General features: G+C 40.8%; 1 protein-coding gene across 1 annotated transcript in view; it reads right to left on the bottom strand.

Annotated features, from left to right (window-relative positions):
* Positions 1-14,931, bottom strand: part of mycbp2 (MYC binding protein 2) — a 207,641-nt gene extending 192,710 nt beyond the window's left edge. The window contains exon 1 of the mRNA XM_059970411.1: positions 14,278-14,931. Coding sequence (XP_059826394.1) covers positions 14,278-14,579 — 302 coding nt within the window. The 5' untranslated portion in view covers positions 14,580-14,931. The remainder of the gene's footprint in view (positions 1-14,277) is intronic.
* Between the last annotated feature and the right edge of the window lie 1,147 nt (positions 14,932-16,078).

Here is a 16,078-nt window from a genome sequence, read left to right as displayed (position 1 = left end):
TACAATATTACCTTCAGCTCTTAAACTCAATCCCACAATTGATGAAGGCCAAAGCACCGTATGCCTACTTAACCACAGAGTCAACCTGCATAACAGCTTTGAGTGTCCGATGGACCCAAGATCCTTCTGATCCTCCACACTGCCAAAATTCTTGCCATTAATGCTATATTCTCCCATCATATTTGACCTACCAAAATAAACCACCTCACACTTATTCATTACCCTCTGGCTACAGAAATTCCTTCTCATATCTGTTCTCATGGATGTCCCTCTATTCTGTGCTCTGTAGTCCTAGATTAACCCACTACAGGAAACATCCTCTCCACATCCACATCTAGGCCTTTCAATCCACTTAAGTATGATTTGTCATGCATGTCTCAAAGTACTTACTGAGAGGTTCACTCCAACTGCACAGCCAACAGCAAGCTCATTCTAGATTAGAATAAAGCAACACATTTGGTCCAAGAGTAGTTCTGATTGTAAACTAACGTTATTTATTTTCCTTGCCAACTCTGCATCTTAGAAGTTTGTCAAGACTCTAGTCAAGGCTCAACAGCAGTTCTCAAAATGGTTTGCTATTGGGGTTCATAACTAGGGAGATCCAAATTCATAGATTATTGTAAGTGGCCATGCAATAAGATAGTGTGATTCAGGCAACATGTGACATGATAGGCTTCAGTCGTAGGGCAAGCTTATTTTTACCCAGAGAGTGGTAGGTGCCTAGAGTGGGCTGTCAAGGGATGTGGTGGAAAAAGAGATGATAGTGGTGTTTGGGTTAATTAGACAGACACATGAATAAACAGGGAATAAAGGGTTATGGATCATATACAGCACACAGAGAGAATTACTTTAATTTGGCATGTTTAGCACAGACTGTGGGCTGAAGATCCTGTTCCTGTGTTGTAATGTTCTCTATTTTCTATACAATATTTGAAAGTGTACTGAAATTGCAACATATGTTAGTGATGATAAAACTGATTCTGAGAATGGACATTCAGTTCAGCCAGCCCATTTTGCCATTTATCTTACACACAATCATTGCTAATCCCATGTGCTGACACTATTATACATCACTATATCTCCGATTTCAACCACCTACTAACTGATTTTAAATCCTCTTCTAGGGAAGAAGATTGCTCAATTTATTCAGCCTCAAATCCTTTTGCTCCTTCATGCTCAGCATTCCACTATTCAAACAATTTCTTTCTGTGCCAACTCCCAATAATAGATGTCAAATATCAGCTACCACTGCTCATCAATCTATCATCTTATCACCAGTCCTCTGCAGTTTTGTTTCAGCCTTAAAATCATATAGTCCACTGAGTTTAACATAATGTACAAATTTGGTCGTCAATCTTCTAGTCCAAGACGATGACTAGAATACTCCAACATCCAAGTCAGTGCACATTGCTTCTCAGTTCTAGAAATCTAATTACAAAGTTTTTCAATTCTATTCCAAAGTTGATATCAAATTAATTGCTAACTGGGATCACCAGAAAGGAAGAACTAACTCAACACAAAGCTTGTTTTTAAATCTTACCCATTGGCAGCTGGAAAGTAATTGGTTAAACAAGACCATCACCAATTATATGGATACAACAAAGGGAAATGATAAAAGCAAAGAAAAGTAACAAGTGTATTAAAGGAAGCTGGTGGGGTACAGATACACTTTTACCAAAGGAGGTATAAGGCTCTCCTTCCCTCCGATAGCTTGCAGGTCACCCTCAGGCAAGGTGTAGCACCTGCTTAGCCAACACCCCACCCCACATGTGCCCCCCCCCCCAACCCTGATCAGATCATGTAAACCAATGATCACAATACGACTGAGTTCAACTTTGATAGGGAGAAAGTAAAGTTTGATGTAGCAGTATTTCAGTGGAGTGAGGGAAATTACAGTGATATGAGAGTGGAGTTGGCCAAAGTAAATTGGAAGGAGCTGCTGGTAGGGATGTCAACACAGCAGCAATGGTGTGCGCTTCTGGGAAAAATGAGGAAGGTGCAGGACATGTGTATTCCAAAAATGAAGAAATACTCAAATGGCAAAATAGTACAACCGCAGCTAACAAGGGAAGTCAAAGCTTTTGTAAAAACAAAAGAGAGGGCATACAACAAAGCAAAAATGAGTGGGAAGTTAGAGGATTGGCAACTAAAAGAATCATTAGAAGAGAAAAGATGAAATATGAAAGCATGCTAGTAAATCATATCAAAGTGGATAGTAAAATATCAAGTACTTCAAGTACGTAAAGTATAAGCGATGAGAGTGGAGCAAACACGAGGAAATCTGCAGATGCTGGAAATTCAAACAACACACACACAAAATGCTGGTGGAACACAGCAGGCCAGGCAGCATCTATAAGGAGAAGCACTGTTGACGTTTCGGGCCAAGACCCTTCATCAGGACTAACCGAAAGGAGAGATACTAAGAGATTTGAAAGTAGTGGGGGGGAGGGGGAAATGCAAAATGATAAAAGATCGGAGGGGGTGGGATGAAGCAAAGAGCTGGAAAGGTGATTGGCGAAAGTGATACAGAGCTGCAGAAGGGAAAGGATCATGGGACGGGAGGTCTCAGGAGAAAGAAAGGGGGAGGGGAGCACCAGAGGGAGATGGAGAACAGGCAGAGTGATGGGCATAGAGAGAGAAAAAAAACAAACTAAATATGTCAGGGATGGGGTAAGAAGGGGAGGAGGGGCAGTAACGGAAGTTAGAGAAGTCAATGTTCATGCCATCAGGTTGGAAGCTACTCAGCCGGTATATAAGGTGTTGTTCCTCCAACCTGAGTGTGGCTTCATCTTGACAGTAGAGGAGGCCATGCATAGACATATCAGAATGGGAATGGGACGTGGAATTAAAATGTGTGGCCACTGGGAGATGAGAGTGGATATAGGACTGCTAGAAAATGAAACAGGAGAAATAATAACAAGGGCCAAGAAGATGGCAGATGAACTGAGTATTTTGCAACAGTCTTCACTATAGAAGACACGAGCAGTATGCCAGATGTTGTAGTGTGCAAAGGAAGAGAAGTGGGTGCAGTTACTATTACAAGAGAGAAGGTGCTCAAAAAGCTGAAAGTCTTAAAGGTATACAAGTCACCTGGACTAGATGAACTGCACTCTGGGGTTCTGAACAGACAGACAGACATACTTTATTGATCCCAAGGGAAATTGGGTTTCGTTACAGTCACACCAACCAAGAATAGTGTAGAAATATAGCAATATAAACCATAAATAATTAAATAATAATAAGTGAATTATGCCAAGTGGAAATAAGTCCAGGACCAGCCTATTGGCTCAGGGTGTCTGACACTCCGAGGGAGGAGTTGTAAAGTTTGATGGCCACAGGCAGGAATGACTTCCTATGACGCTCAGTGTTACATCTCGGTGGAATGAGTCTCTGGCTGAATGTACTCCTGTGCCTAACCAGTACATTATGGAGTGGATGGGAGGTAGCATTAGAGATTATGGCAGCATTAGCAATGATCTTTCAAAAATCATTGGACTCTGGCGTTATGCCAGAGGACTGGAAAATTGCAAATGTCACTCCACTTTTTAAGGAAGGAAGGAAGGCAGCAGAAAATAAATTTTAGACCAGTTAGTCTGACTTCAGTGGTTGGGAAGATATTAAGAGTCAATTGTTAAGGATGAGGTGATGGAGTACTTGGTGACACAGGACAAGATAGGACAAAGTCAGCATGGCTTCCTCAAGGGAAAATCTTGCCTGACAAACCTGTTGGAATTCTTTGAGGAGATTACAAGTAGTGTCAGCAGTGGATGCTGTATATTTGGAGTTTCAGAAGGCCTTTGACAAAGTGCCACACATGAGGCTGCTTACCAAGTTAAGAGCCCATGGTATTACAGGAAAGTTACTAACATGGTTACAGCATTGGCTGATAGGTAGGAGGCAGCAAGTGGGAATAAAAGCATCCCTGCCTGGTTGGCTGCCAGAGACTAATGGTGTTCCACAGGGGTTGGTGTTGGGGCCACTTCTTTTTATGCTGTATATAAATGATTTAGATGATGGAATAGATGGCTTTGTTGCCAAGTCTGCAGATGATAAGAAGATTGGTGGAAGGGCAGGTAGAGTTGAGGAAACAGGTAGGTTGCAGAAGGACTTAGATAAATTAGGAGAATGGGCAAGAAAGTGGCAAATGAAATATAATGTTGAAAAATGCATGGTCATGCATTTTGGTAGTAGAAATAAATGTGCAGTCTATTTTCTAAATGGGTAGAAAATCCAAAAATCTGAGTTGAAATGGGGTTTGGGAATCCTTGTGCAGAATACCCTAAAGGTTAATTTGCAGGTTGAGTGGTGGTGAGGAAGGCAAATGCAATGCTAGCATTCGTTTCAAGAGGTCTAGAATACAAGAGCAAGGATGTGATGCTGAGGCTTTATAAGGCACTGGTGAGACCTCACCTTAAGTACTGTGAACAGTTCTGGGCCCTCATCTTAACAAAGTTTTGCTGGCATTGAAGAGGGTCCAGAGGAGGCTCAAGGATGATTCCAGGAATGAAAGAGTTATCATACGAGGAATGTTTGATGGCTCTGGGTCTGTACTTGCTGGAATTCAGAATGATAAGAGGGGATCTCATTGAAACCTTTTGAATGTTGAAAGGCCTAGACAGAGTAGATGTGGAAAGGATGTTTCCCATGGTGAGAGTCTAGCACAAGAGGGCACAGCCTCAGGATAGAGGGGCATTCATTTAAAACAGATGAGGAGAAATTTCTCTAACCAGAGGGTGGTGAATTTGTGGAATTTGTTGCCACATGCAGCTATGGAGGCCAGGTCATTGGGTGTATTTAAGACAGAGATTCACAGGTTCTTGATTGGACATTGCATCGAAGGTTACTGGGAAAAGGCCGGGAAATGGGTTGAGGAGGAAAAATAAAGAATCAGCCATGAGTGAAAGTGGAGCAGACTGGAGGGCCAAATGGCCTAATTTCTGCTCCTATGTCTTATGGTGTAAGCCATGGGAGCAGCTGGTGCATATCACGTCCTAATTATACAACCACAGATGCCAGGCAGGCAATCCATGAAGAGCATTGATAATGGCTGTGGTCACCCATCTTGTAAAGACACTGCCCAGAAGGTGGCAATAGCAAACCACTTCTGTAGAAAAATTTCCCATCAGCAATCATGGTCATGGAACAACCATGATCACCCATATTATATGACATAGCACATCCTGAATAAATGAATAGTAAAGGAAGCTTACACATAAAGTAACTTATGGGCATTCCCAAAATTTTAAGCAGAAACTTATAAGTAGGCAAGTCTGTTCTACGCTTCACTTGGCTTGTACTTTCCCAACTGACTTAAAAAATATACGTAATTCAGGTTGATTGAAAGGAAATGCAGAACACTGATGGCATATTCTAAGATATGCCACATCACTGTCTCCTAAGCAGGAAACCATCAGAAATAAGGCTGTTTTAATTAAAAGGCCAACAAAAATGTCTTTTTAATAAGTAAGTCTTTGTGTTTTTTCTTTCTGGGATCATGTCATTAGGGGAATCCAGGTCTACCACAAAAATTAAACCATTATTCTATCACTGCAGATTTCAAAACAGACACATGAAAACAGAGCAAAATAAAGAGTGGGGGCTCCACACAAGCCAACTGTCTGCCCCTCTTCACAGAATGCAACTATCTCCATGTCCATGGAGAGGAAGCATGTGACCTCCAATGGTTCCCTGGACACCTTCCAGGAGCAGTGAGCGCAGAAGAAGCTAGAGTACATCTTGAACAAGGATGACCATGCTACATTTGAATTTTGTATATACTTTGTGAGAAATTACCTCCAAACTGTAAATCTATAAATTACTTTTGAAAAAATAAGCTAACATAGTTCAATTCATTAATACAAAAACTCAGTTATACCCCAATGATAAGCTTTATTGTCCACTGATATAACAATGCAGGGATTTACAGCATAAAAGTACTATACTTAAAATCGGAATCATATTAGACAAATAATGTAAAACATTCATTTTGAACAAGACTAAAGGAATCTATTCAGTTTTAGCATTACAGACTGCCGCACAAAGCAGCATTCATTACAACATAAAATGAGTGAATTTTGCATATTCCCAATGCAGTTTACTCATATGCAAATATAGTCCCTGTGTTTATGAGGCTACTGTGTTTTACCACTGAGGATTAGCTTAGTTCTTTAAAACAAATATTTTAAGTTTTAGAAACAACACTTGTCCAACCTAATGCAATACACACAGGTCACAGGAACTCAGCATCTATGGAAATGAACAAAGAGCTTACGTTTTGGGCCACAACCTTTCTTCAGAACTGGAAAGGCAGGGGAAAAGGTGGGGAAGGAGGATAGCGAGAATGTCACAGGTGCAGCCAGATGGGTAGGAATAGTAAAGGGCTGGAGAGGAAGGAATCTGATAAGAGAGGTGAGTGAAACAGCAGAAAGGGAAGGGAGAGCCAAAGAGAGGTGACAGGCAGGTGAGAAGAGGCAAGCGGCCTGAGTGTGGAATAGAAGAGGAGAAGGGTAGGAAAAAAAATTGCCAGGAGAAATCGATATTCATGCCATCATGTTGGAAACTACACAGATGGAATACTAGGTGTTGCTTCTTTACCCTGAGGGTAGCCTCACTGTGGCACAAGAGGAGGCAGAATACTGACATGTCGGAACTGGAATGGCAATTAAAATGTTTGGCCAGTGGGAAGTTCCACTTCTGGTGGATGGAGTCTTGGTGCTCAACAAAGTGATTCCCAATGTACAATGGGTCTCACCAATGTAGAGGAGGCCACACTGAGAGCATCGGACACAAAAGACGATCCCAGCAGATTCGCAGGTGAAGTGTTGCCTCACCTGGAAGAACTGTTTGGGCACTGAATGGAGGCAAGGGAGGTGGTGAATGGGCAGGTGTAGGACTTTGGCCATTTACAGGAATATGCCGACGGAGATTAGCGGAGAGGGAGATTAATGGAAATAGAATCATGGAGGGTGCAATCTGTGCGGAAAACTGGAGGGGATGTTAGGTAATGATGTGTTTGGTGGTAGAATCCCTTTGGAGATGGCAGAAGTTGCAGATGCAGATGGCAGAGAATGATGTGTTGGATGCAGAGGCTCATAGGGTGGTAGGTTAAGTCAAGAGGATTGACTTAATGATTCTCAGAAGTTCATCTGTTTCAAATGGGTGACCACTTAATTTGTAACCATGACCACTTCTTTTAAACTTGGCCTCGGTGGAAAACAGCAGATCGGCTTATAAAAGATGTCGGTTGTCAGTTTGTCTCCAAGGATATAGACAGAGAGATCGAGAAAAGGAAGGGAGGTGTCTGAAATGGACCAAGTGAATTTAAGAGCAGAGTGGAAGTTGGTTGCAAAGTTGGTGAAACTGACAAGCTCAGCAGCATGGGTTCATACTTCAAGTTTAATTGTCATTCAACTGTACTTGAACACCTACGAATACAGCCAACAGCACTAATGCAGTCATCAACATAGTGGAGGAAGAGTTGGGGAGCATTACCAGGGAAGGCCTAGAACATGGACTATTCAACGTAGTCAACAAAAAGGCAGGCATAGCTGGAGCACATACATGAGCCCATGGCTGCCCCTCAAGTCTGGCGAAAGTTGGAGGAGCTGATGGAAAAATTGTTGAAGGTGAGGACCAGTTCTGCCAGACAGAGGAGGGTGGTAGTGGAGGGGAAGCTGGTTGGTTCTTTTGTTGAGACAGAAGCAGAGAGCATTAAGGCCTTCTTGATGGCGGATAGAAGTATACAGGGACTAGACATCCATGGTGAAAATGAGGCGGTCAGGGCCAGGGAATTGAAAGTTAGTGAGGAGATCGAAAACATGAGAAGTGTCACAGATTCAGGTGGGAAGGGATGGAACCAAGGGGGATAGAATGGAGGGAAAGTATGAAAACACGAGTTCAGTGGGGCAGGAGCAGGCAGTGACTATGGGCATACCTGGACAGTCAGGTTTTTGCAATCTACCACCAATCTAAAACAAGCATAAGCACAAAAAACATAACCACAAAAAGCATACAAATTTAAAATCTCCACTGACAGCCCTAAGGAAGCACCTCTACTTCATTAGAAGGCTGTGGAGATTCAGCATGATATCTAAAATTTTGACAAACTTCTTTTAGGTATATAATGGAGAGTCTATTGACAGGCTTCATCGTAGCATGGTATGGAAGCCTTTGAATGGAAAATCCTATAGAAGGTAGCGATTCGGCCCAGTACATCACAGGTAAAGCCTTCCCTACCACTATGCACGTCTATATGAAACTCTGTTGTAGGAAAGCAGCATCCAGCAGAGATCTGTACCACCCAGATCATGCCCTCTTCTATCAGTAGAAGGTACAAGAACCTCAGGATTCACATCACCAGATTCAAGAACAGTTACCACCAAGCTCCTGAATAAAAGGGAATGACTACACTCACTTGCCCCAGCATTGAAATGTTCCCACAACCAATGATCTCACTATCTTATTATCACATGTTCTTGTTACTTGTTACCATTTATTTATATTTACATTTGCACTCTGGTTGATCTTTCATTTATCCTGTTAGTTACTACTCTATAGTAACTGAGAATGCCCACAAGAAAATGAATTGCAGTGTTGTATACAGTGAAATTTAAAGAGGAGAAAAATTGAACTATATTTTACCTAATCAAAGCAGTGCAGTTCCACCAGAAATGCAAAGAACTGTAGATAGTTATACACAATTCTTCTACTTCAATACAGTCACTAATAAAACACAGTAAGACAACGAAAAATCTATTTAACAATTATGTCAAATGTCTTGGAAATATTATATGTAGTTGAACTGAAAACAAGCTATCGGTTCAAAATCTGCATTCCAATTTATTCCACATAAAAACCTTGATTTCATTGACAACGTAACAAAAGCAGTTCTTAAAATTTTTAAATTGCAAAGCCTCTAAATTGATAATTCATCAGTTTTTAATATGCCATGACTTCTAACTGAAAATGCCACTGCATTAGAATACAGCTAGGTCTTACAACAGTGTGCACTATATAATTTAGTGAATCCAATGAATCATATTGTAATTTCAACATCATGAAATATTTCCTTGTCCTACTCCAACAATATTATCCATTTGTGATTACATTTTGTTTCCCCAAGTACTCTGGGACTAAGAATTTCTGAAGGTAATTGGTATAGATTTTTAATAGCCAAAATTACTGCAAACAGAAGTGCCAAGTACAATTTCAGCTGTTCTTATAATTTGCTACCAAGGTAAACAAGAAAAATCAATCAAGTATGAAATTTATCAGAAATACGTAACCTACCCTTCTCTCAAATATTAAAAGACAAGGTTAAATACAAAAATGATTTGTACATCAAAGCATAATATCCAGACCAAGAAACAAACTACTGAAAAACTCAGTAGATTGAATAGCATCTGTGGAAAGTAACTGTCAACATTTCAAGCTCAAATTCATTTTTTTCCTGTCATTCAACCATACAGATACATATCCAAACAAAAATATCGTTCCTCTGAGGCCAAGGTGCAAGGTGCAAACCACAGTATATTCAGTCACACACAGCTCATATAGCTATGATCCAACACATACAGGTACAATAATATCAGCATAACTGGCCTGGCCTGAAGATTGACAAATTAACATAAAATGAGAGGTGCATCTTTTCAGGTATAGACCCTGTATCAGGACACAAAGGGGAAGGGAAGGTAGCCAGAATAAAGAAAAAAGGCAAGAGAGGGCCAATACGTACTAAAGAATGAAAGAAAAAATGGAAACTAGAGGAGGCAAGGTGTAGGACTGGGAGACAGGGGCTGTTAGGTGGTAGGGAAAAAAAAGTGAGGGGCTGATGGACCCAAGTTGGGGGTGGGGAGTGTGTAGTTGGAGATTGAGGATAGAGAGTGATGAGTGGAGGCACAAAAAGCTGCAAGTCTTTGAATTTTAAAAACGAAGGAAGATGATAACCGGAACCATTTAAAGGAGATGGGAAGCTGTGCGTCAAGGGCATGAGCAGTAAGTGGGTAGAAACAAGGAGGGAACAGGGTATGGGAAAGTGAACAAAACTGGAAGGATTAAGGATGGATCGGAAAAGAGAAGTGGTGGGGGGGAAGAACACAGGAAGTAAAAATAGCCTGAAATTGGAAAATTCAATATTTGTACCATAGTTAGAAAGTACACAGGCAGAATATATTGGTTGTAATAATACCCAAAGTTCATTTAATTAGGTTGTGCAAATTGCCAGATAAAAATAAGGTAGCGTTTTCATTTATGCCTTAGAATAGTGACCTAAGAGCCAATAGTTCAAAAAGAAAATTGCAAAGCAAAAAGTTAATTTTTAACATATGAAACCAGATTTGTTTTTTCCCCAAAAATAACTGCAAACATGGTTCATTTATTTATAGCAGTAACTTTAAAAAATTGCATTTTAAAGTAATTATTTTCCACTCCTCCCCCCATAAACATTTACAGTTTAGCAATTTCAGTTCATTTAATTGCTAAAATTTGATTTTTAAAAAAATGAACCATTTTCTGACTTGCTGAATGATGCTGAATTCAAGTTTGCAAAATTTGAAGTTGTTTATAAATTATAGAAACTTGAGATACTGTAACACATGAATGATAAGAATATAAATGGCAGATTAACATTTTACCAAATATGACGTTTATCTACATTATAAAATGAAAATACTACGATGGTTTTCAAGGTAAAGCTTTTACAATAGATTGGAAAAGTCTAAATTAAATTAAATCATCAACACCTCATGTACTACGTAAGTATCACTTGCCACTCAAGACTATAATTTAAGGTCAGCAATAATGGCAAAGAAAACTAGATTTATATGTTTACAAAACCAACCATTTGTCATGTTTACAAAACCAATCATTTGTCACGTTATATATTTCTTGTGCCATGTATCGGAGTAAGTTTCCCTGGACTAGCAGTTACTGTAATTCAATATATACAAGTTACTTTATGGACTGTAACAACTTCTGCATTAGCAATAAACTGAATTGACAAACAAAAAGCATGTTGTGTAATTGCTAATGATTAACCCATTCTGTTCAAATATGGAGTCCCCACTAATTGGACCCTGCTTAATTATATTTGAAATCTAACAGTAGCGAAATAAACACCAAATCACTGTAGGATTTTAAGCTTTCAAGGCACAAGATTCTGTACTATGAAGCAGCTTTAATGTGAAAACAAAGGAACTCAGATACTTCCGAAGCCTCAGGGTTAATGTGCATAATGACCCCAACTGCAAAGGCATCCTTATCACTCCATTATGATAAGTAATATATGCTTATAGGATAATTTGAAAATCAAATACCTAAATGGAGATTACAGAATCTTAATTTTCTTGACTTCAGATAAATTCAAATCAGTAGTTTTTGGAAACTCAATCCATCAATTGTAACAGATCTTGCAAGAACAAAATAGATGGTTGTTTGTGTATATTACAGTCCACATATATAGCACCACAAAGTAAATGGCATCATCTCAAATGTATTGCAAGGTACTGAATTCTGCCTACACATCGCAAAGTGGGTCATTGTACAATGTTAATACAAGACTTTGATAAGTTCTGATCTATATAAAGACCAGAGCAGTATACAAAAAAATTGCAGCCTTTGTATGACTGCTTATTTGTTATTTTATTTTGCCATCCTAAAACAATTCATAACAATACTTTGAACCTGTTTCAATTGAAAAACAAAATGTAAATATTATGTGAAGAGTTGAATTAGCTACTTTGAAAGCAACAAGAATGCCAAATTAAATTATAACATAACCTGTAAATAATAATGTGGTATTGATGTTAGTTTCATAGAACATAAACAGTACAGCACAGGAATATCCGGCCCATAATGTTGTGCTGAACAAGCTGAAAACCAAATCAAAAATACCCGAACACTAATCCCAAAGAAAATCTGCAGTTGCTGAAAATTCAAGTAACATTCACAAAAAGCAGGAGAAACTCTATGGGCCAGACAGCATCTGCAGAAAAGAGCTAATGCCATTTTGGGCTGAGACCTGCTGAAGGGTCTCAGCCCAAAATGTTGACTGATTTCCTTTCCATAGATACTGCCTGGCCTGCAGAGTTCCTTCATCATTTATGTGTTACCAACACTAATCCCTCCATCTTCCTCATATCCACATGCCTATCTAAACGTCTATTAAAAGCCTAAAATGTATTTGCCTCTACCACCACACCAGGCAGTGCATTCCAGGCATCCACGACTCTGAAGTCCCCTTTGAACCTACCCCCTCTGATCTTCAATGCATGCCCTCTGGTATTAGACATTTCAACCCTGGGAATGTCTCATGAAGACTAAAATTATATCTCAAGATTTAACACTGGATATTCCATTCATCAGATTAACTCCATTATTCAAAAGATCTTTGGTTTGCCTATCTTCAGGTGTATGAAATATAAAGGGAAAAACAGCGATGTGGTAACAAAAGCATAATACTATGTAGGAAGTCTCAACACTCAGCAGCTCAAACTCTGAAGTATCCTAAATAACATTCAATAATTATTCAGCACATTCTTGCAGTATTACACATTTCTGTGGGTTATTTTTCACTGAATGCCGTGATTTTAATTTGCACCACCTCAATACTTGATGAACATGTTCTGATGCTGAAGATGGTGTTAACATGAACTGAGGATTCTCACAATAAGTATAACGCCTTGCAAGATGGTTGTAATTCTGCGTCAGCTGCATCTTTCCAAAAAAAAACCCCACAATTCTGTCCCCTCCCAACATATAACCATCATTGCGTATAATTCCACAAGATTGTTTTGGTACTGTCGTGTTTTCAGCCATTTTTTATTGCTCAGTAAAATAATACTCTCACAATAGTCAGGCCCTTCCTTGTCTAACTGCGTTTACTGCTGATTTGCCATCGAATCACAAGAGAAAAGTAACGCTCCACCCTACAGCCTTCAAATGGATTAGGTAATTCACGCACGATACGTACTGCCTCATGTTGCAAATAGAAATGATATTTTACAGCTACACCATTTTATAAAATAGGGCTGTACAATATTAATGACATTTTCAACATATGCCATTAATTCAATCAAAATTGGAAGAGTCTGTCTTTCATTTTTCTGCAGCATAGGTTTCGTTTCCAGCGACGCACGTGATTAAGGGAACACCATTTCACAACATTTAAGAAATCTTTATATGATCCATTATCTATAAAAGTGAAGCCACAGAGTCCGATATGAGACAATTTCCAAATGTTAATTAAAAATAACATTTGGCTCCGGTTCCAAAGTAATCAAAATTTAACATTTTTTCTTTGTCAATGTTTATTCATTATTCTTTGAAAAACTAATGCGTTTGGGTGTCATTTACCCCAAAACAAACGAGGGCTGAATGGCACTTTTTTACGACTCTTTCGGTCTACAACTACCAAAAGATTTACTGTCCTTCGCCGAACAGTAGCGTCATCCCCAGCATCTGTGCGGTCCGAAATCGAAAACACAGCAAAAGGACAAAAAGAAAGCTCCACGGACAAACGCTTTTCCTCACCTACCCCACCCCCAGCATGGGCACGTAACCTTATTGGGGGAAACTTGCTATCATCAACCCACCCTTCAACTCGTCTCTTTCTCTGCCGTGTTCAGAGAACTAAAACTGTCACTTACAGCCTGGGGCACTCAGATTCACGGTGGCCCAAACTGACCCATCTTCCCCCGTCAGACGGTGACATCTCTATGTAGAATATAAACAGGCTCTTGCTATAAAACGATGCAGGCATCCCCTACATTTTGTCAGCCAAACCTTCATCGAAGCATATTATTTTCTAGACCCAGCAAGCAGGTTGCTAGATTAGAAACAGGTCAAACTTGAATACAGGGTGTATATCGCTTTGAGGTTATAAAGCTTGACAGCGATTAATTCGGACGTTACACGCTAAACATCTAATCCAATACATCTCGCACAGCGCATCTAATGTAAGCCGTAACTGTATTTGCAAACTATATTCAATCGCTTTAATACGGGTGTACAGCCTGCTTTATTATAATCGCCTATATTTGAAAGGTCTAAGTGTGCCTGCACGCCTTGTATTCATTAAAAACAACAATCTGTAGCTAGTGGTCGACTGAATAAAATAGAAAATGCTGGACGTGCCCAGCAGCTCATGCAGCATCTGTAAAGAGAAATAAGACATCCTGCTTTTATTCTGTTTTGCTTTATTCATTGCGTGCCTTCACCCTTTGTATCAATGTTTGTGTCATGTGCACAGTCAGACTGACAATCTTCGCCTGGTTGTTTTACCTGCTATGTTGGAGATCCAGGGCGGCGGCGAAGAGCTGTTGGTACTTGTTCCCGAGTAGCTTCCCTGAAAGCAGCTGACGCCCGGCCCCGTCCTCCATCCCCCCTCCACCTCCTCTGCCACTGCCGCCTCCAGCAGCAGTCGCAACAGCCCGGGCATCCGCCGCCGAGCCGGGTGGCGGTAAGAGCAGCGAGTCCGTGTAAAGGCAAGCGGCAGGAGAGGAGTCCGGCTCCGTGTGCGAGGTGCAAGAGAAGAGACCGCCGCCAGCCCCGGGTGCAGGAAGAGATGGAGCCGAACACATCATCCTCTGGGGGGGGGAGGGGGAGGGGGGGTTGGGGTGGGGAGGCAGGGAAGGGGCGTTGAGTTGCTCCACTACCCAGCCGAGGGGAGGGGAAGCGGCGGGATGAACGGTGACAGGAGGCCGGCGGCCGCGGCTCCACACCCGGGGGGGGGGGGGTGGCAGCGAGTGTTCCTGTCTGTCTGTCTTTCTCTGTAAAGTCTAGGTCTCAATTCGCCAAGAGCTCTCTCCGCATCCTCCTCGACCTCCTTCTCAGCTCGGAGTCGGGCAGGGTGCCGCCGGTTCAGCTGCCGGTTTCGCCGCGGTGTCGCCCCCTGCTCAGTCTCGAATCCGACCACACTGCCATCTTGAAATTGCCGTCCCGACGGTGGGGACGCCGCATGCCGGGATAGGTTGACAGGTCTAGGAGGTCCGGCGTGGTCCTCCCAGCCCACTGGGTGGCACCATGGACTGCTGCATTGTAAGGCACGTCCAGCGTGCTGCACTGTGGGTGCAATCAAATAAGTATTTGCATTCATATAGATACACACAAAGCGCTGGGGGAACTTAGAGAGTCAGGTAGCATCTATGGAGGAAAATCGGTAGACGACTTTTCAGGTCCAGGCCCTTCATCAAGTTGGAAAAAAGAGGGGAGGTAGTTGTTATGAACGGTATCATTTGCATTCATAATAATAATAATAATAATAATAAACTCTATATTGGAATTTTCATCCAGATGATGTAGTTCAAAGTGCTTTACAATGGAATAAAAGTAGTAATATGAAAATAAAATTTAAAAAAAACACGAAGATAAAAGTATAAAGTTGTTAACAACTAAGTGAAATGATTCGGCCTGCCTTATGGTTTTAGGTATTGAATTACACAGTTCAGGAGTCTAGTTCAAAGAGGCAGACCTGACAATTATCTTTTGAAGGAGATTGTTTAAATTTAAGACAGAATAAGACCTGACACCTCAAGCAAGATTATAAAACAAAAACCGTTCTGTAATGTACCCATTGTGTGACTGGTCCCAGGCCATTAAGAGCTCTAAAAACAAATAAAACTTTAAACTAAATTCAAAGAGATATAGGAAGCCACATTCGCACAGTTCCTTTCAAAAGGTCTAAAAATAACTTATGTTTATAAAGTGCAAACACCAGTGATACAGGAAAGGTGGCAATTAGCTGCAAGCCCCCACAAATCATAACATGAGTAATAAAGACAATGGTCGTTATTTTCAAATAATGTTGTCTTGTGGATAAATAGCATCCAGAAACCAGGGTGGACTTCCGGTTTAAGATGGCACGACTGGTGGTTCATAAGGCAAGAAATGTGACTAAATACTTCATTAGTAGCATTCCCTCCTGTGGTAAACTATCACTGCAAACAATGAAGAGGCAAGTGAAGGTGAGGCTGTTTCAAGAGATGAGTCTTGTGTGTGCGATGCAAAGTTGGAGTGTGGCATGTTCAAGGAGAAGTGGTCAGAGCAAGATCGAGGCATGGCCAATATGGAGTTGGAGAGCACG

This window comes from Hypanus sabinus, chromosome 5, assembly GCF_030144855.1.
Source record: "Hypanus sabinus isolate sHypSab1 chromosome 5, sHypSab1.hap1, whole genome shotgun sequence".
Taxonomy (NCBI): Eukaryota; Metazoa; Chordata; class Chondrichthyes; order Myliobatiformes; family Dasyatidae; genus Hypanus; species Hypanus sabinus.
This window is presented reverse-complemented; position numbering and strand designations above follow the sequence as displayed.